The sequence below is a fragment of the Castor canadensis genome, chromosome 3 (assembly GCF_047511655.1).
Source record: "Castor canadensis chromosome 3, mCasCan1.hap1v2, whole genome shotgun sequence".
Classification (NCBI taxonomy): Eukaryota; Metazoa; Chordata; class Mammalia; order Rodentia; family Castoridae; genus Castor; species Castor canadensis.
Window position 1 is genome coordinate 127,573,764 of NC_133388.1, and position 26,080 is coordinate 127,599,843.

The 26,080-nt window shown below is 37.9% G+C and overlaps 1 protein-coding gene across 3 annotated transcripts in view; it reads left to right on the forward strand.

Moving 5' to 3' along the window:
• The window catches only part of Ca8 (carbonic anhydrase 8), an 85,557-nt gene that overhangs the window by 40,540 nt on the left and 18,937 nt on the right, over positions 1 to 26,080 (forward strand). The window contains exons 4-8 of one of the 3 annotated variants that reach the window (XM_020176449.2): positions 5,989 to 6,084; positions 10,685 to 10,747; positions 12,652 to 12,700; positions 14,164 to 14,276; positions 24,614 to 24,783. In XM_020176449.2, the coding sequence (XP_020032038.1) occupies positions 5,989 to 6,084; positions 10,685 to 10,747; positions 12,652 to 12,700; positions 14,164 to 14,276; positions 24,614 to 24,748 (456 nt within the window). In that variant the 3' untranslated portion in view covers positions 24,749 to 24,783. Of the gene's footprint in view, positions 1 to 5,988; positions 6,085 to 10,684; positions 10,748 to 12,651; positions 12,701 to 14,163; positions 14,277 to 24,613; positions 25,564 to 26,080 lie in introns of those variants that run through there. The other 2 variants (XM_020176448.2, XM_020176450.2) reach the window with 2 other exon arrangements.

A 26,080-nucleotide genomic window follows, 5' to 3' on the forward strand; every position in this document is an offset into this window, starting at 1 on the left:
TTATCTACTTAATGTTTTCATTGGGGTAACTGTAAATGTGGAAGGCAAAAACACTGGTAAGCGGGGCCTAATATATGTATTTTGTGAAGCATAAAAAGTTGAAATTAAAAGGCATTCAATAAAAATAAATGTAAGTAGAAGTTCTAGTAAATTCTTTCCAATCATCAGAGGGTTTTTGTGCTTCCATTCTTCTCTTTAATTGTAGAGGACAAAGTTCCAAATATCATTTGTTAGGATCCTTTTATTTTTATTCTTATGGCTACTCATCTTCAGATTTAAACTTCCATTGGTCTCTATAATTATTTATACATTACATTATTTATTACATTAGGCTTCTATAGAAAAACAGAAAAAATGGATGGAGAGAGAATGAGAGAGGTAGGCTGAAGGCTGGAAATTCATGTAAGAGTTGATGTTGAAGTTTGAGTTTTAAGTCTGGAAGCTCAGGTAGAAATTTTTATCTTTCACTCTAGAGGCAGAATTACTTCTCCTTTGAGGGACCTCATTCTTTGCTCTTAAGGCTTTCAGCTGATTCAGTGAGGCTCACCTATATTGTGGAGAGAAATCAGCTTTACTTGGTGTCTATTGGTTTAAATGTTAATCATACCTGAAAAGCACCTTCAGACCAACGTCTAGACTGGTGTTTGACCAAGCAACTGAGTTCCATAGTCTAGAAAAGTTAATGCACACAGTTAACTGTTGCATATCCCTATCACAGATTTTTAGCTGGAACTTCTGTGGCACTGCTTAACTTACAGTCCAGCTGCTAGTCCATCCTTCCCGCTGTCAAAAGGACCTTTGAAGGAAAGAGGTTGTTATGGGGAAGTGTGGTTGATTCTATGCAACATGAGTAATAATATTCATTGCAATCATATTGCTTTAGTGTTTTCCAAGATAGAGTTATGACAAAATTTAAAGCTGTGTGTACGCTGTCCCCTATAATGTGACTGCCTCATTCCCTTGATATTGCCAGACTTACGTCTCCTCTACCTGCCAACAATAGTACTCTTAGTTCTTCAAATGGACCAATTTTCCTACCTCTGTGGAAAAACATAAAGCAAATTTGATAAGATAAATTTGAGGCAAAATTGAGAAGATTATGGAAATAAAGAAGGGACTATGGGAGAATAGAGACAGATTTGAATAATTCAAGCTTTGGAGATCCTTGGGAGACTGGAAAGGGTGATGTTCTGAGAAAAATCTGGTGTAAAAGATTAGCTACCCTAGGCAGAAGGTGCCTAGAGACAGAAGAAAGAGTCAGACAGATCTGGGAATACAGAGTGTAATATTTATTGGGGATTTATAGACAGAGCATGGTCAAAGGTGGCAGAGACTGGTGGGTGTCCATGACTTGGTATGAGGGAAGGAGCTTATGTGGTAGTTGGGCAAGCATGACTTCCTCCAAGCTGGAACTTAACCTGGTTTATCTGAAGCTAACAGCAAAGATGTCAGGTACATTCCTTGTGCGACAGGGCAGGGTTTGATCCTAAAGCTCCACCTATAAGTCTAGTGGTTCTGTTGACCTGTTGTATTTTTGGACCTATGTGAGAAAAACAGCGTTACTCAGCATTACTCAGAGCATTCATGGTTATAACTCAAGACAGCTGTGTCCAGGTCATACTTGATCCCTAAAGGTGAGATAGATGGTATTATGAATTGAATTGTGTTCCCTATAAATTCATATGTTGAAGTACCAATCCCCAGGACTTCAAAATGTGAGTGTATTTGGAGGTAAGATCTTTATAGAGGTAGTTAGGTTGAAAAGGGTTCAGATGTATAGGCCCTAATCAAATATGACTGAGTCCTTATAAGAAGGGGTTAGGAAATAGACAGATGCAGGAAGACAATATGAAGACACAGAGAATATGGCCATTTACAAGCCAAGGAAAGAGACCTCTGATGACACCAACCCTGCCAGCACTTTGATCTCAGACTTCCAGCCTCTACAACTGTGAGGAAATAAATTTCTGTTGTTTAAGCCACCCAGCCCATAGCACATTGTTATGACGGCCCTCACAAACTACTACAGATGGAGCAGGAAGGTGCTCTGGAAGCAGAGTGAGCTTAAAGCTGAGGAGCAGCAAAAATGAAATGCAGTGTATTGTGCCTGTGATCTTGCATCTGGGTTGCAGCTACCAGGTGACAGCTGAAAGTTTGACTGGTTTTCAGATTGTGTTGAAAATTTGCCTGATAGATGAGTTCACCATATTCTAGTGTGGAAAGGAGTTTCTGTTGTTTTGTTTCGTCTTATGATGAGAAGCACCTTCAAGAGAAGAAAGCTGCTTGGTACCAGGACTGAACTAATGTCTGAAAGCCTGGGTCATTTGTCGACAGGGAGGGGAGGATTTCTCCTGCACCGGTGCTATGAGCTACTAGCAATCAAGTGGATAATGGAGACCCAGCCGGTACAAGAAACAATGGGGACAGAGGTTCTCTTGCTGCTTTTGTTTTATGTTACTGTTGTAGACATGTGGGGATCACAGAGCTCTTTCGTCCTTTTTACCTTGGGTTGGTTGAAGTGTCAACATTTCCTTTAATTTTTCCTTCCCTCCTCCCCTCCCTCCATGCCTCCCTTGCTCCCTTCCTCTCTCGCTCTCTCCCTCTCTTCCTTCCTCCCTTCCTTCCTCTTTCTCTCTTTTTTTTTCCTTCTGTTAGAGGGTCTCACTCAAGGTACTATATTACATACAGTTGCTGCTACCATCTCCTTAGGCCCTTCTCTTTTTTTTTCCCCTCCAAAGCTGCATTTATTTATTTATTTCCCAGTTCAGCACCAATGAAAGTGAAAGAACTGCTTATGAATATGCTTCTACTGAGTGCACATGTTTCTGGTGGGGTAATTTAAACAGAAACAAAAGGCTCACCAGTTTACTAATGGAAAGACAGTATCCCTGGGTTTTTTTCAAAAGTGAATTATCAGGACTGCGCTAGAAATCATGTTCCTAAGTTTCAGTATCACAGTACTTAGCCTTCTTCCTCCATCTTTCCTCTTCTAAGCTACCCCACAGTAACTTTAGTGTCACAGGTGTGTTATTAAAACTCAATGGCAGACATGCTTCAAATTTAAATGAAGGATATGAGCAATGAGACTTTGCACACTACAAAGGGTCATGTAGTTGCAAAGTACAAATAAGTTGAAGGCAGCTCAGAGAAATGCACAGAACTGTCCAAGATAATCTATCAAGAGATTCTTTTGGAAAGAACTCTATCTGGTTAAACTCAGTTTTCTGAATTCCTTAGGCAATAAATAGAAATTTCCCTGTAGTAGCAGAATGGACCAATAAATTGTAAAATTTAATTTTTATTCTTAGCTTCAACCTAACATACCATCATCACTGTCCAGTACTTTCTCTACAGGAAATCCATGTGGTCAACAAGCTATCATACATTTTACAATGGAAATTAATGAACCCATTTAATCATGTGCCATCTGCCATTTGTAGAAATTATCTTGTTATTATGAGAGCTCTTTGCTAAATACTAAGTGAATTGCTTATATTCTTGATTACTACTTTTTCAGTCACTTCTAACAACGCTCTGAGCATGCTATCATATTTTTAAATTACAGAATATCAGAGATAATTATATTGATACCTTTTCTCTGAAGAAAGAACAATAAATTCGAAAACATTAAAACAGATTTTTTTCTGTGTATTTGGTTAAGAGAATTATAACCATATCATATGGACCCTTTTATATAAATTTTCCTATTTGACCTCTTACCTACCTAACAGATAATATGACAATGCAATTAATTTAACTGAAAGACTTCTCAACTGTTTTCTTTAAAAAGTAGCAAGATCTGTAAATGGTCATGCAGCTAAGAAATCTTCTTGTCCATGATATTTTCTCAGGCTTCCCTTATTCTTGATGACCTTGACAGCTTTGAGGAGTCCTGGTCAGGGATTTTGTAGAATGTCCCCTACTGAGATTTTTTTGGTGTTTTTCTTATGATTAGATTGTGGTTATGGGTTATTGGGAGGAAGAGCACAGAGATAAAATGCCATTTTTGTCATATATCAAGGACACCTACTGTCAACACAATGATGAATTACTACTGATGTAGACTTTGATCAGATGGTTTCTAGGTTCCTCCACTCTAAAGTCATTCTTTTGCCCCTTTTCCATTCTGCATTTTCTTAAAGTCACCATGCATAGCACACACTGAAGGAATGGGTACCTTCAACTTTTTAAAACACACCAAAAAATGTAAACCTTTTTTTTGAAGAGAGCAGGAGTGAATGATGATGTTGTCAAAGGGTGGCAAAAAAACCCCCAAAAAACAAAGCCATGCTTTTTGGTTTATTGATGTTTTATTTCTGAAAAAAATACTTTATAATACTATGATGAGAAGTAAAAAAATCATCAGTTTGAACTCTATAGTCATGAAATGAAAATATATTTAAGCTCTGGGTCTAGACCTTTTTTGCTGAGTTCAGGAAAGTAGTCAGTCTTATCTGTTCCACTGGGGGACTTATAATTTTTTTTTGGAGGTACTGGGGCTTGAACTCAGACTTCATAGGCTTTGTGGCAGGCACTCTAGCACTTCAGCAACTCCACCAGCCCTGTTCCAATTGGACTTCTGTGCTACTCTTGCAGCCAGAGAAGAAATGCTAAGATTAGTCAGTCTTTTATTTTTAGTTGAGAAGTTGTAGAGTATTGTTTTCTTAAATGCAGTGCCTTGACCGTTAATGATTACTGGGCAGTTACAGTCCACCTGCGTTTTCAGACTGGCTTTGGTTATATTCTTCTCTAGGTTACTGTTTCTATTATTGATTTTATTACCACTATCTCGTGGTTAATATTATAGTCTCAAATTGTATGTGGGCAAATTCAGCTGTGGAAAAATAAAAATTTTGGCAATTTTCATGGTAATTAAAAATGTTTTAATTACCATGCAAATTATTAAATAATAATTATTTAATAAATAATTATTAAAATGTTTTAATTACCATGCAAATTATTAAATAATTATTATTTAATTATTGATGCAAAACGAATAATGATTGAATTTTAGTTACATCTTTTTGGATTTGAAACTAGTTTTTAAATGGGTCAATGTTTTAAGGTGGTAAGTGACTATACCAATTAAAAGCTACAATAACAAAGATAGTATTCCAGGCAGAAGCTTTACTTGGTTACTATAACTGAGAAACTCAGTGGCAATTTGATTTTTAATGAGGGAATTGAATTTGTCTTCTTGCAAGTGTTTATCAGTGCTGTAGGAGCAAGCGCATATTCTAGATAAACTTGAAAGCTACAAAGCTTTGTGAAGCTAGGAGTGAGGGACTCCTCTGAGCATTGTTTGTCATTTCTTCATAGATAAAATTTTATCTCTAGTTCAGGAAATGGCCTTCTTTTAGAGACTTACATCAGCATTCATTATTTTACCGTGGCTTAAAAAACACAGCATTTCTTTAAATAGAATGTTCTCTCTGAATATTCTTGAAATAATTTACCAGATTTTGAGACTGACTTTCTGTATTTCCTGATGGAAATACTGGGTGATTGGTTATATAGTAGTAATCCACTCATTCACCCTTCCTCCCTTCCTTCTTTCTTCTTCTCTTCCCTTCTTTTTTCTTCTCCTTTTTTTGGCCATGCTGGGAATGAAATCCAGGGCCTCTCAGGCATACTGTACAAACCCTCCACCACTGAGCCACATTACCAGGCTCCATTTCCCTCACTCTGTACTCATTTTTTGAATGAGTTCAAGTATTTATGCCAGAGCTGGAATTTTGTTCCATTGATATCTAGAGGACATTTAAGGAAAGATAATCAAGTCAATGTGAAATCTTTGGGGCTCCCTACCTGTGCATCTCCTGAAGGAAGGAATTCCTACAGAGAGTTCTTTTGAGGCAGCAGCCTGTGTCTATTTGTGATCTCGTTGCCTATGATACCATGTAGATACAGTGGAGATGGAGGTATGTCTTTGCTTGTTTGGACAGAAGTACATTGAGTGATGTGATCTATGTGTTTGTTATCTACCAGCTTCATCTGATCCACTGGAACTCCACTCTGTTTGGCAGTATTGATGAGGCTGTGGGGAAGCCTCATGGAATCGCCATCATTGCTTTGTTTGTTCAGGTAAATCATTTACTATAGTTGTTGTATTGCACAAGAGATGCTTATTTCTAAGTTGTTTTGTAAAATATTTTTTATTCACTCTCAATTTTATTACTTAGAGATGAAATTAAACACATACAGAGAATACTGGTAATTTAAAAATAAAGAATTTGACTTAAAAATATAGAATTTAAAAATATAGAACTTGAACTTTGTAGTTCTTGAGAGTTCAGCCATATTTCTGAGAGAGAATAGTTCATTTATTTATTAGAGATTTTCTTCAGAGTTGGCATTCAGGGTCTTTGGAGAAATGATTTAGAAAATGTCTCCTGAAGGCAGAGATCATTTCATTTATGAAAAAGAATTTCAGAAATGTTTTCAGACCCTGGCTTATGGTAAAATCTAAGAAAAATAATATAATCATGTAGTGGATTACTTTATCGCTTTGTTATTAATAATTTTCACCTGAAGATGATTTGAAATGCCTTATAGAAAGCACTGATAAAATAAGAGTGACAAAGACCATAGCAGATTTAGCTAATATAAAATTTAGATTTGAGCTCCATAGTGGGCAAAGAATATTATCTACTCCTAGCCAAACATACAAAATTGAAAGAGACTAAAGGAAATGAAAGAGATCCTGGAATTTTTATCCCACTCCTCCTTCCAGTCTTGCAGAAGAGAAATAAGACCCAGAGAGGCCAAGTAATTGTTTACTGCCACACAGACAGACAATACTGCCAGTCAGTACCAAAAACCAGAACTCTAACTCTGCATGGTTACAGGTTGCCTCTTGGATTAGAGTAGTGATATTAACATAGTGGTCATAGTTACTTAATTTTCTAAAGAGTTGAGCATCACTCTCTTTTAATATGCTTTTTGTGGCATATATATCAAGAATGTTATTAATTATAACAACTTCCTATTGCATTTCTAAAGTTTTTCTTCATTGAGGCTTAAAAATAGTCATCTAGTTTTATCCTCTTAATATTTTGAAACCAGAGTCTTGAAAGTATGACCTATGCCATAGAATTTAACAGCAAATCCTTAATTTTAAAATGAATCTATTCATGAGTTTTTAATAGGCATGGCCCTATTTTATAGCTATATTATATAAGTAGATAAGAATTACAGAATATTGATGAAAGTATTTTTAGTTTTACACTCTGGTAATCTTTATTAAAAAAATAATTTTAGCTAGATAGGTGGTGCATGCCTACAAACACAGATACTCAGAAGGTAGAGGAGGAGGACCTCAAGTTTGAGGGTAGCACAGGAAAAGTCAGTGAAATGCAATCTCAAAAACAAAATGCAAGTTGGGTGCTGGTGGCTCATCCCTGCAATCTAAGTAATTTATGAGGCTGATATTGGAAGGATCTTGGTTCCAGGCCAGCTCCGGCAAAAAATTAATGAAATCCCATCTCAACCAATAGTTAATAGTCCATAGAGCCCAAGATTGAAGACCCTGCATTTAGAGCAGTATTTGAAGGAGCAAGATGGCAGGCAAGGGAAAGTCTTCAGACCAAGCACACTGTTCTTCCATAAGTTTGCTGGGAGGTTAACACTGAGTTTACTGTGTGAAAATATCTTTCTCAGGAGAGAATAAGGTTGCCAAAACTATGAGAACCAAATTTTATGAAGAAAGGACTGAGGCAGTGTCAGGTTGACACTTGGGCTAGAGCAGTGGAAGTGGGAGGAGGAAGTTGCTGGCAGTGTATGAGGACTTGCCTTCCAAGAAGCATGACTGGAGGAAGGAAGGACAGAAGGGGCTATAATTAATGGTGGTTTTAAAGTATGAGATCTTATGGTTCTATTCTGAGCAAGAAGAGATATACAGACATGGAATTAAAAATATTGAAAAGAGAAGAGATAGCTGATGTGGAAAAGTCCTGGAGGAGAAGGGAGGCACATGGGATGGAGGAACTTACATTGGTGGACTAACTTAGATAGGGGGCGACCTACCTTTTCTCTAAAACAGAGAGCCAGGAGGAAAGGGACCAATTTAGTGGTGGAGGAAGGCAGTAAATTAGGGGATTTCATGCCTGATAGCCTTTATTATCTCTGAGACATACAAAGCAAAATTGTTTATAAAGTGAGTGAAATGTGGATGCAGTGTTGGGCTTTGAAGCAGCTCAGAAGGGGATGAGAATAGATGTGACAGTCAGGGAGGGAGATTCACTTATAGCTAGACCACAGGGATTGTATGGGACAGAGTATTGTGGGTTGTTCTCTTCCAGGTGTAGGGCATCCTAGCAAATTGTTGTGTGATCCATTGCACAGCACATTATTTGGGAGCATAAAGGGATGGAAGAGTTGAGAGTGGTGAAAGCTATGCCATTTAGTCTAGTGAGGTTAAAGAAGTAGATGAAGCCAAGAGGGGCTTCTAGTGATCATCTCCTAGGAGAAGAGAGCCGAGTGGATGTGAGAGTTTGGTCAGAGAGAATAGTCTGTTTGAGTTGAAATTTTCAGAATGAAAAAGTAAACACAGATGTGGTCTCAGGATTGGTTTGCAGAGGTGAATTGGGGCTGAAATCCAAAGAGTGAAGGGTGAAGTGGCTTAGGTCAGAGAGGGATCTCACAGGATGCTGAAGTCTCCAGAGTGACAGCGGGAAGCAAAACCTGGGAGGGAGTGACCAGTGGGTCAGTACGTGACAGGGAGGGCATGGTGGCATCATAGGGGGACAGTCCACTCAGAGAAGGGCAGTTTGTGCCTATGAATGAGAGGTACCATACTGATGGTGACAGCAGACCACTGACCATAGATTTACGCCCTCTCCCTAGGAGAATGCCCTGTGTTCACTGGGAAGCCCTGATAGAGACAGACCTTCAGAACTTCTCAGAGACCAGGAGGTGGTGGGAGGCCTTGTTAAAGATGGAATTGTCCTGTGTTCTGGGAGCCCAGAGGACAAAAGATAAGACAGAGTTAGAAGTGAAAACAGTTTGAAGAGCATTCAGACTCTAGGAGAAGAGAATTGGACAGAGTGCTTTGCATGTTCAGTGGTGAAGGATGGCAGAGTGAGAGGGAAGGCTTGAATTGGGCTCATGGTCCTGGTGGACTTGACACCAGGTTGGATTGTTACCTGAATGGCTGGCTATAGGATTACAGCATGGAGATTGTTATCTACACTTAGTTTTATGGTGGTTATTATCTCTTCATATAAAATTTTGGCAAAGAAGGAAAGGAAAGTGGCAGAGTCATAGCTGCAGTTTGTTGTAAGATACAAAGATTTTATGGGTAAAGTCTTATCCATAAAAATTTTATGGTTAGAAGGAGCTAATAATATTTATTAAGCGCTATAAATGTAAAAACTACAGTTGATGCTTCGTTCAGGTCAAGAATGATAAGGATGACATTAATTGAATTATGGTGCACTAGGCTGTATTCTGAGTTCTTTGGTTTAATATTATCTTCAACCCTATCACTTTATTGTCCCTCCTATGTAGATGAGGAAGGACATAAAGGTTAAGTAAACCTGCCTAAAGTCACCACACTTAAAAATGGTAGAGTCAGGATTAGAATCCAGTCATTCGAATGCAAGGGAGCTTACTCCTAGACCACTATATTATGTGGTCTTTCAGTGTTCAGATGTGGACTCTTCTCAGAGTTCATAATCTCACAGGAGATGCATGAAATGGAAACTCACCACAACTCAGGCATTCAAATACTACCTCCTGCCTACATTTGCAGTACGTTTTTATTAACTTCAGAAAATTAATTTTCTGTTTTGGCATATGCCTGGAAAATAGTCTTAGTTACCTTAAACTGATTGGCTTGCCTTGACTCTCTTCTTTTTCCTTCTATATTTCATAGTTGGTTATTATTGAGAGAACCAGAGAATGCATTCATGTTGACAACTACTCTAGCTTCTTGTAGGCCATTCTCCAAAAATGTATGTGGAAGAGTAAAAAAACTCAGGATAATAATGATTGTTTATCTGAGGTGATCTCTGCTGTTACTCTTCTCCATTGTCATGGAGTAGTGGGAGCTGATAGGAAAGTGGGAATCAGATGGCATTTGGAATTTATAAAGCCAAAGACACTAAAATCAGAAAGTTTTTTCTTTGGAGCATTTTTGGGAATATTTTTTACACTAAAACGTGCACTATTTTAGAATGAAAGGCAATGAAAAGCATTCTTATGTATTTAAGAATAAAAAGGTGGTTATAGAACTATGACATGTGATAATTATGAAATGTGCCAATTTGGGTAACTTTAATATATGAAATCACTTACCCACTTTTCCAAGTTAATTAAAAAAATTCAACTTTGATAAAATATTTATAACAATGATCTATAAATGACAAGGGTATGGACATGTATTGAGTTATTTTAAATATCCCTGACAATTTTATATAACAGCCTTTTTGATTTGGTGTATATATGGCACCATGAATGATACCCATATGGAAGAAGATGAATTTAGAATGGATTCTTGGGTATTATAGCTAATACTTTCTTCTACTAGCTGTTACAACTTTAGTTACCTTTAGTAGATATTGGCATGATTATAAGGTGTTTAATTCCATAAGAAGGACATTCAGGTGGACTGGAGCCTTGCTTCTTGTAGTTTCCTTGAGTAAAAGTTAAACATTAAAAAATGTACTTGTGGTTTATGCTTTAGATAGGGAAGGAGCACATTGGCCTGAAGGCTGTGACTGAGATACTCCAGGATATTCAATATAAGGTAAGTCATTATTTTAAAACAAATAGAAATACTGGTTATGTAAAAGGTCCCTGAGATCAGCTCCAGGCTTGATAAATCTCTAGAAGGATTCACAGGACCAGACAGCTGCTGTGCTTAATGGATATAGTTTATTCCAGTGTAAGGTTACAGATCAATAATCAGCAACCTGAGTTTGCATGTCTTCGAATTTTATCAGGGGTTGGTCATGTAAGCACCATGTGCCTGCCTAACTGCCCTTAACGCCTCAAACTCCAGTTCCTCTTTCCCACAACCTAGCAAAACCAGGCATCTCTAAATCACACTGTCAGGATAAGCCTACCGGGCCAAAGTAATACAGCATGCCTGGAGTTCTCAGGCATATGTCAGGCATTTACTATAAATGCAGCATGACCCAAGGCCTCAGGCTAATGAAAACACTGTTCTTGGATAGAATGTCCCAAGGGCTCAGGGCTGCCTCCCAAGAGCCAGCCAAGGGCTAGTCCTAAAAACAGGTACAGGCTTGAGCAGCCAAGCCTGCTGAGTTAACCCTTTCTGCTGAATCATTATAGAAAATTTGTGTAAATGAAACCAATATAATTTTGGGAACCAGACTAGAGTATTAATACTAATAGTAATGGTAAAAATGTCATAAGATAATAGCTCAGAGAAGGTGATTTAGATCAATATGACTCTCTAATGACCCTGGAAGCCAAGCTCTGTTATAAACAGGAGCCTCTCTGAGTTGAAGCTAAGCAGCTATGGGAAAGGCCATAGTTTAAGTCGTCTGTGGCTGCTGGAGTTACAGAGCAGGAATTGAACTTGCTTGATTGAAGGGGATCCAAAAACCCAAATCCAATTCTAAGATCAAAATGGGAGTCAAGTCTGGTTAACTACATGGGCACAATCCCAGGATACCTTGATCCAGGTAGGGTCTCCACTGAAGATCTCCTGAGTGGGCACAGAATGAACCCAGCTACCAGGGAAGTGTGTATAAAGAGGGTGAGAATACATTTTGAACTGACATTTATCCAGTAGAAATGGGCTGAGAAAATATCTCTCATTTCTTTAGCTAATAGGACATCAATCATGGACTACAGGAGGCTGAGGTGAGACAAGTGGGTTGAAGTCTTTAATGTATAAGATAGTTACAGGAATAAAGGAAGGAACTTCTTATGATAACTTTCCCTGTTGCATCTGTGTTAATAGAGTAATCTTATAAGAGAAATCCAACTGGATTGATAGGTCTGTCCCACTCTTAAGACTTGAGCCATGTAAGTGTCACAAGTTAAAATAACAATCCTAAGCATGAAGTATTGAATAAGAACACAGATAGTTCCCTTGAAATTTAAATCCCACTTTGAAAAATGTTAGTTGGACTAGAACATACATGTCTGAGTTTCAGATCTCCCTTTCTGCATGAAAAGAACATTCAGAATAGATCCTGGAGCTGAATTTCCAAGTGGGACAAAATGACAAATTGGGAGCCAGGTTGTAATGTCAAAGGTTTAGGAGCAGAACTCTAAATAGGCAAGAGGAAAGCCATTTCAAAAGAATACCCTGAGCCAGGGTTCAGGTGTTTTATACCAAGACATGCAGCCTAAGTCTTGGGTATGAATGTTCTAGTAGCAGAAAAAATAGTTTATATGTGACAGATGAATACCGGTTGTAAATTCCGTGCAAGGAATTATAGAGGAAATTGAACTGTAGTAGCAAAGAAAATAGCCATAGACTCAGAATAGGAGTATCTTGTTGGAACCAATCAATCTTGCTCCAATGAGAAGAGAGTGATACACCTACCAATCTTGGTGAACAAAGAAGCCATTCGGAAAAGATGTCAATCTAGGTTTTTGGCCATATTTTTATTCAAAAATTCAGAAGTTTAACTTTAACATTAACATGGAGTGAATATATTTTTTCTTTTTCAGGGAAAGTCCAAAACAATACCCTGCTTTAATCCCAACACTTTATTGCCAGGTAAATATTTACTTGATGGTAAATGAATTTTAACTATGGATTTAACCACACTATTTTCGTCAGAACATGCATAACTATACATTATTAATTAATAAAGTTTCTTTACAATTTATATTCTCTGTTGCAGGTACCATCTCATATTACTCTAAATATGGGAGTAAACCTTTTGAAATAATAAAAAAACACTTTGCCACTAGTTCCATTAATCCATAAGAAATTTGTAAGGATTATCATTTATAAAAATTGCTACTTCTGGGTAAAGAACCAGAAGAATAAATTAACCTGAAGAATAAAATAACCTGATTCAGGGCTGACAGAGTAGCTCAAGTGGTAGAGTGCCTGCCCAGGAAGCATGAGACCCTGAGTTCAAACCTCAGTGGCTCAAAAAAAAAAAAAAAAGGTTTTGAGGGGGAAAGAAAGAAGAATGATGGGAGGAATGAATTTAACTGTGATGTATTATAAGAACTTTTGTAAATGTCACAATGTACCCCCAGTAAAACAATAATATAAAAAAATTGCTAAAAAAAAGCTCCCTGATACTCTTCTAAGATTGATCAGTGAAGTTCTTATTAATGTCTAGAATGAAGTAAATTTTACATTTAATTTCATAATTAATAGCAATATATTATTTAGATATTATTCTAATTGTATTTATGCACAGGTAATAATTGTGCAAAATATACTCATTATAGAACTCAAAGTTCAAGGTGGTTTTAAATAATATTTTGGTCTTAATATTTATCTGACTAAAATATGTGCTATTTTGTAGCATGTCAAGCAAAATCAAATAGGCTAATGCATTGTATCCTCTATTTTCTACATTTAATTGCTGTACCACAAACCAATTTCTGTCATATGTTAAACATTCACTTGTTATATTTAATATTCAGCTCCAATGTAGAGCAAGATGATTGTGTGTGATTGTTTTCTCCTGTCGTACTATGTCTTAATATTTTACTGTTGAAGAAACAATATAGAGGTGGCTAGAATAGAATAGTTAAAAACACAAGCTTTGAAGCAAATTGCATGAGTTCAAATCCTGAGCCAGTTATTAGCTGAGTGGGGAGATTACTAACCACCTGTGATTTGGCTTCCTCAGCTGAAAAATGGGGTAGTAATAGCCTCAGTCTCATGGGTGAATCAAGGTATAAATAAGCGAGGAATAATGGTCAGATCGTTAACTGGCATGCAGTTCAGTGGCTATTAGGTAAGTCAGATAAATCCTTTAAACATGAATATGTTTTTCTAAATCAATTAAACTCGATAGAAATATATAGTAATCCACTGATAGAAACCATTGTAAATCTCCACAATGATTAGTTTAAGAGTATGCGTAAGCTTCTAACTTAAAAACGATATTCATCAGAAGTCTCATCTGGCCAATGTGTAATTTGGGAAGTTATTATTGGGGTCTTCAGTGTTATTAACCTGCCTTTTTATCACCTCTCCATGTGTTTGCATAGACCCTCTGCTACGGGATTACTGGGTTTATGAAGGGTCTCTTACGATCCCACCTTGCAGTGAGGGTGTTACCTGGATATTATTCCGATACCCTTTAACTATATCCCAGCTCCAGGTGAGTACACTCTTAAATCTTTCAGAGTGAAGTTCCGAGTTAAAGGTTAAATGTTGTTTCTGTAAAAGGAAAAAAGTTCTGTTTTCTGTTTTAGCTCCCTTTAGATCAGTTATACCTTTTCAGATGAAAGTTAAATGTCCCAAGCGAGTGAAAGCAATAGAAAAGTCAAGGATGAACAAATCTTAGCACTCGTTTATGATCTGTATTTTAAAAGTTAGTTTTTAGGGAGTAAATAAAAGTAACTAAAAGAGCCAAACTTTTGATTAGTCCATTATTCTTTTATGTGGGTTTCCCCAGTGTGAAGAGGAGAAAGGCCTGGAAATAAAGTGAACATGCTGATTATTTCTGTAGGTCACATGTGGACTTTGTGGCAGTTTTTCCTGGCCATGTACAGGCACATTTTGCATGTGAAGAGGCAAGGAAGCTAGAAAGAGTGCCCTGCAGAGTTTTGGGTTGCTCACTGGCTTTATTTTTGTCGTCCACCTGGAGTGTGGACTCTGCATAGGAGCTGTAGGTGCTGTAAATGTTAGTGTAAGCTGACTGGGGTGGCCCGTACCTGTAGTTCCAGCTATTTAGTGAGGCAGGAGGATTGCTTGAGCTCAGGAGTTCCAGACCAGCCTAGACAATATAGCAAGATGCTGTCTCAAAAAATGCTAATGAGCAGGGGATGTAACACATGAGTGGATTGTCAATGGAAGGTTAGGCGGTAGAACATGAGGTGACATCACTGTAAGGCACTTAAGGATATACAGCTCAGTGGTGGAGCACTTGCCTAGCATGTGTGAGGCCCTGGATTCCATCCTCAGGACCCCACACAAAAAAGAATAAACAGTGATTTTGATATCATTACAAAGAGGTGCTTTATTTAAAAAAATTTTCTACAGGTATCGTTTTTGCATTTACTACATGTGTATGCATTATTTGCACCATATTCATCCCCCACCATCTCAGGTAGAACCTGTTTCACCCTCCTGTTCTTTGATTTTGTAGAAGAAAATACATAAAAGATAATAACAAAAGCATGGCATTTTTGCTAGTTTGAGATAAACATAGCTATATAGGGAGATTCCTTGTGTTGTTTCCATTCATATGTGTATTACAGCCCACATTGGTTCATCTCTACCAGTACAAAGAGGTGCTTTAAATGTTTTCTGTCTTTCAGAAATCTGTTTAAGGGACATGTTCTAGAAAGCTATTTTTGCCCTTCATGATCAATCTTCAAAGGTGTGGGCTCTACTCAGAGTAAACAGGTTTTCTTTAATAAGGTTTTATAATGTTTTGTGTCTCCTCATTTCTTGAAGTTAAGAGGCTCTAACTTCTTATCAAGTATTCTTTTATTTGGCCTTAGATCTTTAAAATCCTTTCAACTTTTAACATCTTATCTTTATTTTGCTTTTCTAGGGATAAATTTTAAAAGTTTCCATTTAGCCTCTCCTTTCCATGCCTTTCATTATTTTATGAACTTCTATCATATTTCCTTTAGGCCTTTATATTTTCCATATGACTAATCTTGATTTCTTTACTTACTCATCCATCCATTTGCTCTTATGAGAAACTATTCCTGAGTTCCAGTTGGGCACAGAGGATACAGAGATTAAAACTCAGTCTTTATTTTCAAACATTTTACCATAGAGTTGAGAAAGAAGATGATGATATGATTATAATTTTGATATGATAAGTGACGTGTTCTAGTAATACATGTGGAAAAAACTAACCCAGATAAGGAAATTTAGGAAATAATTTCTGAAAAATATTCAAAGTTAGTCTGGTTAAGGAGAGTACAGAAGTTTGAAATTTCAGTCTACTATTAAGAATAGAGGCTTGGATGAATTATGTGTAGATCTGAGTAAAGATAGTAGCTGCTCTGGTAGATAAATCACAAATTTTGTTGATTTACAATATTTATCTGTTTCATAGTAACATAAAATCCAATTTATGTGTTTCTGATTCATAGTGAAGGCTTTTTTGCTGTACAGTCATTCAAAGATCAGATTGAAAGAAGCTTTTCCATCTTTTATGTCTTTTTTCCAGATTTGACCTTGGAGGGGGCACAAGGCCAGTAGGAAGGGAAGAATGCAAAGGATCTCAAAAGGAATTTTTCAACCACTAGACCTAGAAATGGCATATACCACTTACGTTTACTTTCTATTGGCTAGAACTAGTCACATGACCACATCTACCTGCAGTGGGAGGTTGGGAATTACATTTTAACTCCATGTTCAAGAAGAAGGAAAACTAATTCAGTTAGCTAAGATCAGCTAGTAACTGCTGTCACTGCATCTCCACCTGTGCTAGCTGGGTATTAGTTGATGTTGCCAGGAGGGGAAAAGCACCTACAAAGTCACAGAGTCAGGAGAAGCCATGCATTTGGTGTGAAAGGCCTGTCATATGACATGAGCTCCAGGAGGGAGCAGACTCCTGACTTTTGTCATTGATTCTGGTGCTGCTTGGTGCTGTGCTGTGAAGGGGGCTTTCTCCTAAAGATAGCAAAAAATCATTAGAATACTGTAAGGAGAGAGACATGACCAGATTTCAATTTGAGAGTGGTCTCTAGTTTCAGTGTAAAGATATGGGTCTGAGATAAGGCTGTGGAAGTGACATGAAGGGATGGGAATAACTAGAAATAACTAGGAAGTAGAATTGGAACTTGGTGATGACATAAGAGGGACTTAGGAAAGACCCCTGTGCTACACCCTGGATTTGGCTTAGGTGACTGGTGAGTATTAGATGTCATTCTTTACCATGATGGGGAATCAAGAGTGGGCTTTATGGAAGATAATGAGTTCATGGTTGCAGACATCTAAGAAAGGGGTACCATGTAGAGGCAGTGGGTGAAACCCTAAGTGTAGAAGAAGAGAAATGAGAGGTGATCCCAAGGACTGGGGTGTGTGTGACAGCTAACTAGGGGCCTACACTGTAGGTGTCCCTAGGGAATGGTTTGAGACATAGGAACGTCAGGTGGTGATGGGATGTCTAGACCCAAGGGAGAAGCAGGTTTCAAGAAGGAATGAGAAGAGTGATCATGAGTGTTAGAATCTGCACACATATTCAGTTAAGGACTGAAAAATATGAATTAGATTTAGCCACAAGAAGAGGTCTTAGACTTGAAATAACAGAAGAGCTGAAGAGCATTACTTTGTGGAGGGGCAAAGTTTTTAAAGTAGGTAAAATATTTTAGTGAAGAGTAAAATTTTTCTCTGTAACCAAAAATTTCAATTTACTAAAAATCAATATGTTTTAAACTTGTTGAGTCACAGTTCTCCATTCACATAGTGTTCCCTGAAGGACTCTTGGAACATGGTATTGGGAATATTAATGTCGAATTCACCTGGGAATGTTAACTGATGTACTGTAGACATGATATAATGCTCTGCTACCATGTTGACCAGTGTGCTATGTTAGTATAGAGATAGACTCATTGCCCCTTTGGGCCTCTCTGGCTTCAAAGGGATCCTGGCTTTGTGTGTGTTGTCCCTCTGAGTAAGACCAGTGACCAAGTCCAGTACTAACTTACTGAGTCATGCTCCTTGATTATTAAGAGATAAGCCATATCTTCCCTAAGGACAGCCAAAGCCAAAGGGATACGTATCAGCAGGAAAAATCTCAGTTGCCTTTGAAAATGGATGACCTCCCAATCAGCTATAATCTTTCTAGAAAAAAGACTTTGGTGCTATCAGCACATCAGCCATTGCTACCTCTCTCCAGAGGGCCACAGTGTTAAATGCAGACACACATACATATAAAGACACACATTCATGTAAATTAAAATGCAATTAGTGTGAGTTTGAAAAATTATGATCTTAAGAGAGTATAATCAGCCTGTCATCAACTCAACATTTGGTGCTGCTCATATAATTTCAGAGAAAGCAGAACAAAAACGCAAGAGGTTCAGTAGTAAAAATGAGAAGCCATAAAGGGAGAGGCTGGGATTCTAGATCTATACCAAGAGAAACTGAGAAGGCACATACTATTGCACTTAAAAGGGAGAGGAGAGAAGAGGGAGAGAGAGAGAGAGAGAGAGAGAGAGAACACAAACTGATATATAAAACAATAAAAATAGTAGTGAATGGCAGGTAGAGTCTCTACATACATAGCTGAACAAGTTGAAAATATATAAAACTGCACTGAATTAAAAAAACTTTTCCTCCTATATCATATGGTTAGCATGCATATATAATTAAGCTGCGGAGCACACTGTTTTTGGTAATACTGGGGTTTTGAACTTAGGGCCTCACTCTTATTAGGCAGGCACTCTGTAACTTGAGTCACGCCCAAGCCCTTTTTTGCTTTAGTTATGTTTCAGATAAGGTCTCATGTTTTTGCCTGAGCCAGCTTGGACCGTGATCCTCCTATTTAGGTTTCCTGTGTAGCTAGAATGGCAGGTATGCACCATCATACCTTGCTTATTGGTTGAGATGTAGTCTCATGACCTTTTTTGCCTGGACTGGCCTTGAACCATGATCCACCTGATCTCTGTGTCTGGAGTAGCTGGCATTACTACTGTGAGCCACTATGCCTGACCCTGTTGCTGGACATTCTTATGGAAGCTCTGATATCTATGCATCATCTGGATGCATAGGATGGTAGTGTCTGTCTACACTAGCACCATTGAAGAAAATGCCCTATATCATAATATATTAAATGCGTAGCAGCTTGGATTTAAGGAGAATAGACTTCTGTTGTAATGTAGCGTTGACAATTAAGCCCATAGGGGACTACTGCCTGCATGCTGAGAATTCTAGAATAGGGGACTGAAAGCCCCTGCTTAGTTGAATTTTTTGTATTGTTCCTGGCCAGCATATCATATGCTAGAGTGAAAAAGACAATTGGATGTTTGCTTGCCCTTCCACCTTCTGCCATGTGAAGACACTGCCACATGCCAGCCCCTTGCTCTTAGAAGTCCCAGCCTTCAGAATTGTGAGAAAATAGATTTCTGTTCTTTATGAATTACCCAGTCTCAGTATTCTATTACAGCAACTTAAAAATATATCCAAAATACTATCGGTGCAACATGTAGTCAATATAAAATCTCATTGATGACACTGTCTTACAATCTTACTTTCACGTGTTTGGCTTTCCATTTGTGTTCAGTACTTCATCACATCTTGGTCGACTTAGTAGACTAAGTGCTCGGTGGCCACATGGAGCTGGTGGCTGTAGCATTGGAGAGCACAATGTGAGCATTTTCTCTCTTCAGAGATTCCTTCTTCCCTTTCTTTATTTTCTGTATTTATTTTGGCAGTACTGGGGTTTGAACTGAGGTCCTCACACTTGCTGGGCAGGCACTGTACTACTTGAGCCACTCTGCCAGCCCTGTTTTTGTGTTTGGTATTTTCAAGGTAGGGTCTTGCAAACTCTTTTCCCATGGCTTCAAACTGCAATCCTTCTAATCTCTGCCTCCTGAGTAGCTAAGATTACAGGCATGAGCCACTGGCATCCAGCAGCCTCCTTCCCGTTCTTAAGATGTGTTATTTTTAGGTAGTTGTGGAACTTTCTGTACATACTTTCTGAGTGTCTTCAGTGATAATCAGTGCTTCCCTGGTGATCATGTACTGTTACCTGTAATTCTGGAGTGAGCTTTGGTCTGTGGGTTTATCAGTAGGGATGATGAGGGAAGACAGCTGAGGCCAGGGCTGCTTTAGGTTGATGATGGGAATAAGAGGAGAAAGCTGACATCAGTGTTACTGGGGAGAGGAGTTCCTCTTTTCTGGGCTGTTCCTCAAGAAAAGAAAATGATCAGATTAAGGAGTCAGTAACAGAGTGAGAGTTGTTTATGGATAAGAAGCCAGTAAGAAAGAGGGAACAATAATTTGAGATGCTTAAGATAATTAAGTAGAAGAAAATGAAACAAAAGGTTGCAGTACATGAAAGGCAGGGAGCCATTTCTATTTGTCTATTTCTCTGTATTTCTTACTGTATATGCATATATACAGACTGTTTAAACACAACTTGGTTTAGATTCTTTTATTTAATTACTAGCATGTCTTAGTATATTTTGTGCTGCTATAACATAATATCACTTTCCGTTACTGTAATAAGTATCTGAGATAAATCAATTTAGTCAGAGAAAAGAGTTCACATTTTGGAGATTTCTTTCCATGACCATTTGGCCCTACTGCTTTGGGTTTGTTGCAAGGCAGCACGTGATAGCAGGAAGCACATGGTAGAGCCAACTATTCATCCCAGAGTTGAGACAGGAAAGAAGAAAGAAGAGATTGGCAGAGTCTGGCATCCCACATCCCCTTTGAGGGCATGCCCCGATGATCTAAAACCTTCCATTGGGCTCCATCTCTTAAAGATTCCACTATCTTCCAATAGCACTACAGGCTGGTGACCAAGCCTTCAGCACTGGGTATTTGGGGGACATTGCAGATCTAAACTTTAGCAATCATAGGTTAGATGGTTTGTAATGAACAGAAATTTATTTAGCTCACAATTCTGGAGTCTGGGAAGTACGAAAGCATGGCACCATCATCTGACTGCATCAGCCCATGTTTAGAAGGTGGAAGGGCAAGAGAGAAAGAGTTGTCTTATAACACACCCACTCACAATAGCTTACTCATTCCTACAATGTTAATTCATTCATGTGGTCAGAGCCCACATGACCTAATGACCTCTTGTTAGACTCTTTCTCCCCACACTGTCACACTGGAAATTTTCAAACATATGAGCTGTGGGGTACACATTCAAACCACAGCTATATAATTCAAGGAATTATATTATTCTAACTCATTTGTTGTCATTGGTAATAAAAGAAGTTGAGAGCACTCTCCTTTTTAAAAAACATTCTATTGAGAGATTAATTAGTATATGAAAAGCTATACATATTAAATATAAGTCTGTATACAAATATATACATCTTTTAAGGATAAGTGTACACCTGTGAAACCATTGCTCCTGCCAAGACCAAAAACACATTTATCACTTCTCAAAGTTTCCTCCTACACTCTTTATTCTTCCTATACTTATTTTTAATAATAATTATTATTATTTTATTTTGGTAAGAACACTTACATAAGATCGGTTCCCTGAGTACTTTTAAATGTACAACACAGTACTGTTAGCTATGAGTAACATGCTATAAACTACATCTCCAGAACCTGCTTATCTTGCATAACTGCAACTTTGTACTTTTAACCATCTCCTCCCCTTTTATACCTCTCCCCTTTTATAGCTCCTGGAAACTCAATTTGCCCTCTGCTTCTATGAGTTTGGCTATTTTAGATTCAGATATAAGTGTGATCATATAGTATTTGTCTGGCTTATTTCTACTTCTTGATAGAAGACCAAAGGAATTGAAGTTACTACCTTGGAGAGGTTTCTGCACTCCTGCATTCACTCACAGCCAAGGCAGGGAAACACCTAAGTGTTCACAGATGTATTCTGCATTATATTTACCTTTTAACATAATGATGGCCTTAGGAACTTGAGAAGATCTATAAATTAATTTGTACCAAACTACAAACTCTGGAAATTAGCCCTTTTGTACCCATAAAGAAAAGCAGTTTTAAAGCTGAACTTTAGTGAATAATCTGATTTGTGGGTCAGTGCAGATTGAATAAATGACTTGGATCAGTTGGAGTGTATCTGTTTCAGAGAACAGTGGCTATTCGATCTAATACCTTCAGAAAACAAAGACTCTCCCTGGAGTGCTGAGTCTCTTTCCAGTATTTCCTTCCTTCCTTTCTTCCTTCCTTCTTCCCTCTTCCTTCCTTCCTTCCTTCCTCCCTCCCTCCCTCCCTCCCTTCCTCTCTTTCTATATAATGCTATATATGTATATAATATTACTGTTAACTATGTATCTATTTAGATTTCTAGTACAGCCATGTCTTCCTCTCTTAAATAGGTTAAAAACAAATACAAAAATATCTAACTACAGTAGCCTTAAAAATCTATGCAACCACACATTTAGATACATGTGATAATGTTGGTCTCTCTAATGCCCTGACATTTGAGTTTGTTGAAGACTTTTGTCCTGAAATATTACTGTGTTCATTCATCACAGTCTCTCATTTCAGGGTGGGCTGATTCACTATGCACTTGAAACCATTTGAAGTGATTAAACAGTTTTGAGGGGTGGTTATTTCAGAAAAAATGGCATTTCAGAAAGACACATTTTTCCCTCAATCTCTGTTGATATTTGAAATCTTCAAAGTGTTACTGTGATGAGAGAAAAACATTTCTGTGAAATGGTTTTCTCCAAGAGTGCAGTGATTGGACGCTAGCTGTTGATTCAGATCGCCTCTTCTAAAGAAGCTGTTTCCGGAGAATGTGCTTCAGGCAGAGGCCTGGGGCTTGAAGTGTGTATCTTCAATTCAGTGTACATAAATATAAAATCAACCTGTTTTTCAGATAAACTTCAAAGTCAATAAAAATGGAATAGTTTTTAAAATGTATTTAGGCAGTTAGGTAGGTTTCTGCCCACATTGTCAATCAACAACCCTGCCCATGGTTCATGGATTCTCACTTCAGGAACAATATACTTATGTGTGAAATAAATGCTATGAGAGATGAATTTAAATTTTCTCAGCAAACTGGTTTATCATCAATTGTAGCTAAGTATTTATCTCAAAATACTAAAGGTTTGACTTCAAAGGAAGCTGTACAATAAAAAAGCTGCAATTTATGGAGCACTTCCTATGTGCCTGGAACTATGCTAAGTGATATTCATGAGTTTTCTCCTTATGTCATTATTGTGAATGTTGTAATCATCATCTGTGTTGTACAGATGTGGAAACTGAGGCTTAAATGTCATTTGGTTACTTGAGTCATGGGTGGCAGAACCAGGACAAGAACCAGCATTTGGATTCAAAGCTTATACCCTCACCATGATATTCTTCTTTTTGGAATAGCATGGGATGCTATGGCTGACCAGATTCCTTTCTACTCCATACTTAGGGAACACTTTAAAGTGAAAGTAAATAATGACGGGATTCTCATGAAGCCTTGGTTCTACAATTTTTCCAGTTGCACAAGCAGTAGATGCCACCCCCATCCCCACTCTGACCCTAAAAAAGTCCAGTGAAAAACCACTATGCAGATGAAATAGCTCACTGCTTATCTGACTGGCACTGTATAAATACAGCATGTAGGCATTACAAAAAAACTAAACAAACAGGACAATTCCAGTTGGGTCAGACTTACCTCACTTAGGGAAATTAATCAGTATTTGAAGATATGGAAAATAAAACATTAGAAGTCAACTTTTTAATCAGGCTTCTCATCTAACAAGCATTTAATTTTCCCCCAGCTCTGTGTCCTAACATGTGTGTGAGAGGATTGAATTAGAATCTTGTGGGATTCAACTCTTTTGGAGTCAGGGATCCTCATCTTACCAAAACACACATGTACAATTTTGCTTACCATTCAGGGATTTCATGGTTCCTTGAAAGTTTAGATTTTTATTAGAATCCTTGAATTACTTGATCTACATTTCCTTTCTCTTTGTGAGGGGCAGAATTCTTTGGTTATGTTGTATTAAGGAAATTTGTGGATATAATCTTTTTTTTTTTTTTTTTTTTGTGGTGCTACGGATTGAGCCCAGGGCCTTGTACATGCTAGGCAAGCACTCTGCAACTGAGCCATATCCCCAGCCCTACATGTAATCTTTTGGTACATGGATAGTGAACTTTTGGTGAATTAATGGTATTCAAATCACATTGCCCAATACCCTGGGGTATATGCAGGATGTAAGGTATATTAATTTGACTAGAACTTCTAACGAGATAGCTGTGGAACTGGGAAAATAGGAATTGTCAGATTTCTACCCCCACCTAATTTGGTGCCTCAGTTCCTCACCAAAAAAGGAAGATGAACTCAAAAGTTACTATTGTTATTCTTTTGATTTATGTTCTTCAATGAGCTAGATGAGAGGCAAAGAAAGTATTTTGATGAAGAAACCTCTAGTTCAGCTGACAAATCTAACATCTAATCAGTGCTAATGTACAGTGACATCAGAATATGCTAATTAGAAACCTACCAGGAAGCATTTAAGAACATTTACTTATTTGTTCATTCTTTCTCTTTGTATTATAGACAGGAACAAAGCTTTTTTGTGAGAGATGTGTATATCATTTTCATGCTAACAAATCCAGCAGGTTTCTGTGGCTACTGGAGTTGTCTGCATATTTTGATCCCTAATTCTGTTGTCTTCTCTTAAAAGGGTCTCTTCTAATGCCTTACTTAGGTCTGAAACAGGTCTGGTTTTCTCTTTGAAGTTGAATTTCAAATTTCTTTTTTATTATGTAATTTATGTGTATGTTAAGTCATTTATAAAACACCAATCTTGTTAATATCTAGCAAATGATTAATCTATTTTGGTTTGCTTTTATTTTCAGATAGAAGAATTTCGAAGGCTGAGGACACATGTTAAGGGGGCAGAACTTGTGGAAGGCTGTGATGGGATTTTGGGAGACAACTTTCGACCCACTCAGCCACTCAGTGACAGAGTTATTAGAGCTGCATTTCAGTAGCCAGAGAGAACAGGAACAAGCCCATCTCTATCAGGGTATGTGCAGATTAAGTGAGGAAAACGAGGTGCACATTACCGAAACCTAGCGTCCCAAAGTCACTCTATGGTTAGCTTGCTAATTTAGCAATAGAACAAGTGTACTTCATTTCAACAAATTTATGGCAACTTCTCAAGCCCCAGTAATGACAAGTCAGATGATCATTTTGATTTTGCTCCCACTAGAGCAGCCTTTAATTTAAAGTTTTGCTTTAGTATTGGCTTTCATAAAGAAAGGCACATGAGGCTGAGAAACAGGGATTTGCAAGGACCTCCTTAGTAATTCATCTTGTTGCTCTGAAGCTTCAGCAGTCACCCCCCAGTGGCCAAAGAACACGATGGAAGGGGCTAGAAGAGCTTGTGTCCTCCACGTTGAGCCTCTTGTCTGATGCAGATCTGATCATCTTGTTAATTGGGATATATCAGGTGGATCTGGCATGAATTGAAATACTTGTCCTATGGAAGTGTTTTTTTTATTACTATACATTAATTGTATAAAACAATGGGTTTCATTGTGACATTTTGTAACATGCATATAATGTTCTTTGATCATATCCACTCCATTTGTTACCCTCTCTTGTCCCCCGTTCTTCCTCCTAGAAGTGCTTTTTATTTGATAGATCAAGAAGCACTTATTAACTATCTGAATAGGGTACATTACTTTACTGATTGGAACATAATCTATACACTTTAATATATTGAATTCTGTGTATGTATTCTTTACCCTTAAGCAATTAACAAAATAAAACATCAAAAACATGGAAAAGGTGAATATACAAAGATGACTATCAGTGGATTCTTTCTTTACCTTGTAAGTAGCATAAGTGTGCATAGGGCAGGGTGCACTGCAGCAAACTGCCTCTTCCTTCAAAGGGGAATGCTGTTGAATGGTGCGTGGGAAGCTTGACAGAACTGTGACTGCCTGATGGACTCTGGAGAGCATGGTGTAGTGTGAGTGGTACTATGGCCTGGGGAGTCAGAGATGAATAGAAATCTGTGGCCCCAAGGAGCTTGCAGTCTCATGAGCTAGACAGCAGACATGGAAATTTCAACAGGTGGGCATTTCATCCCAGTGTTTCCCAACTTATTTTTCTTGTCTCTTTATTATTATTGCATAGCACTCCACCAAAATTGTCTTTTACCTTCTGGGAATGTTCTCTGCTCACCTCAAACTGCCCAGCCTTCCTTTTGCTTAGTGAAATCCTCGCTATCATAAGGCCGAGCTCAAATACTGCTCTCACCAGGGATCCTCTACTTCTCTCTCATCTCTCTTAAATTATACCTTGTTTCATATTCT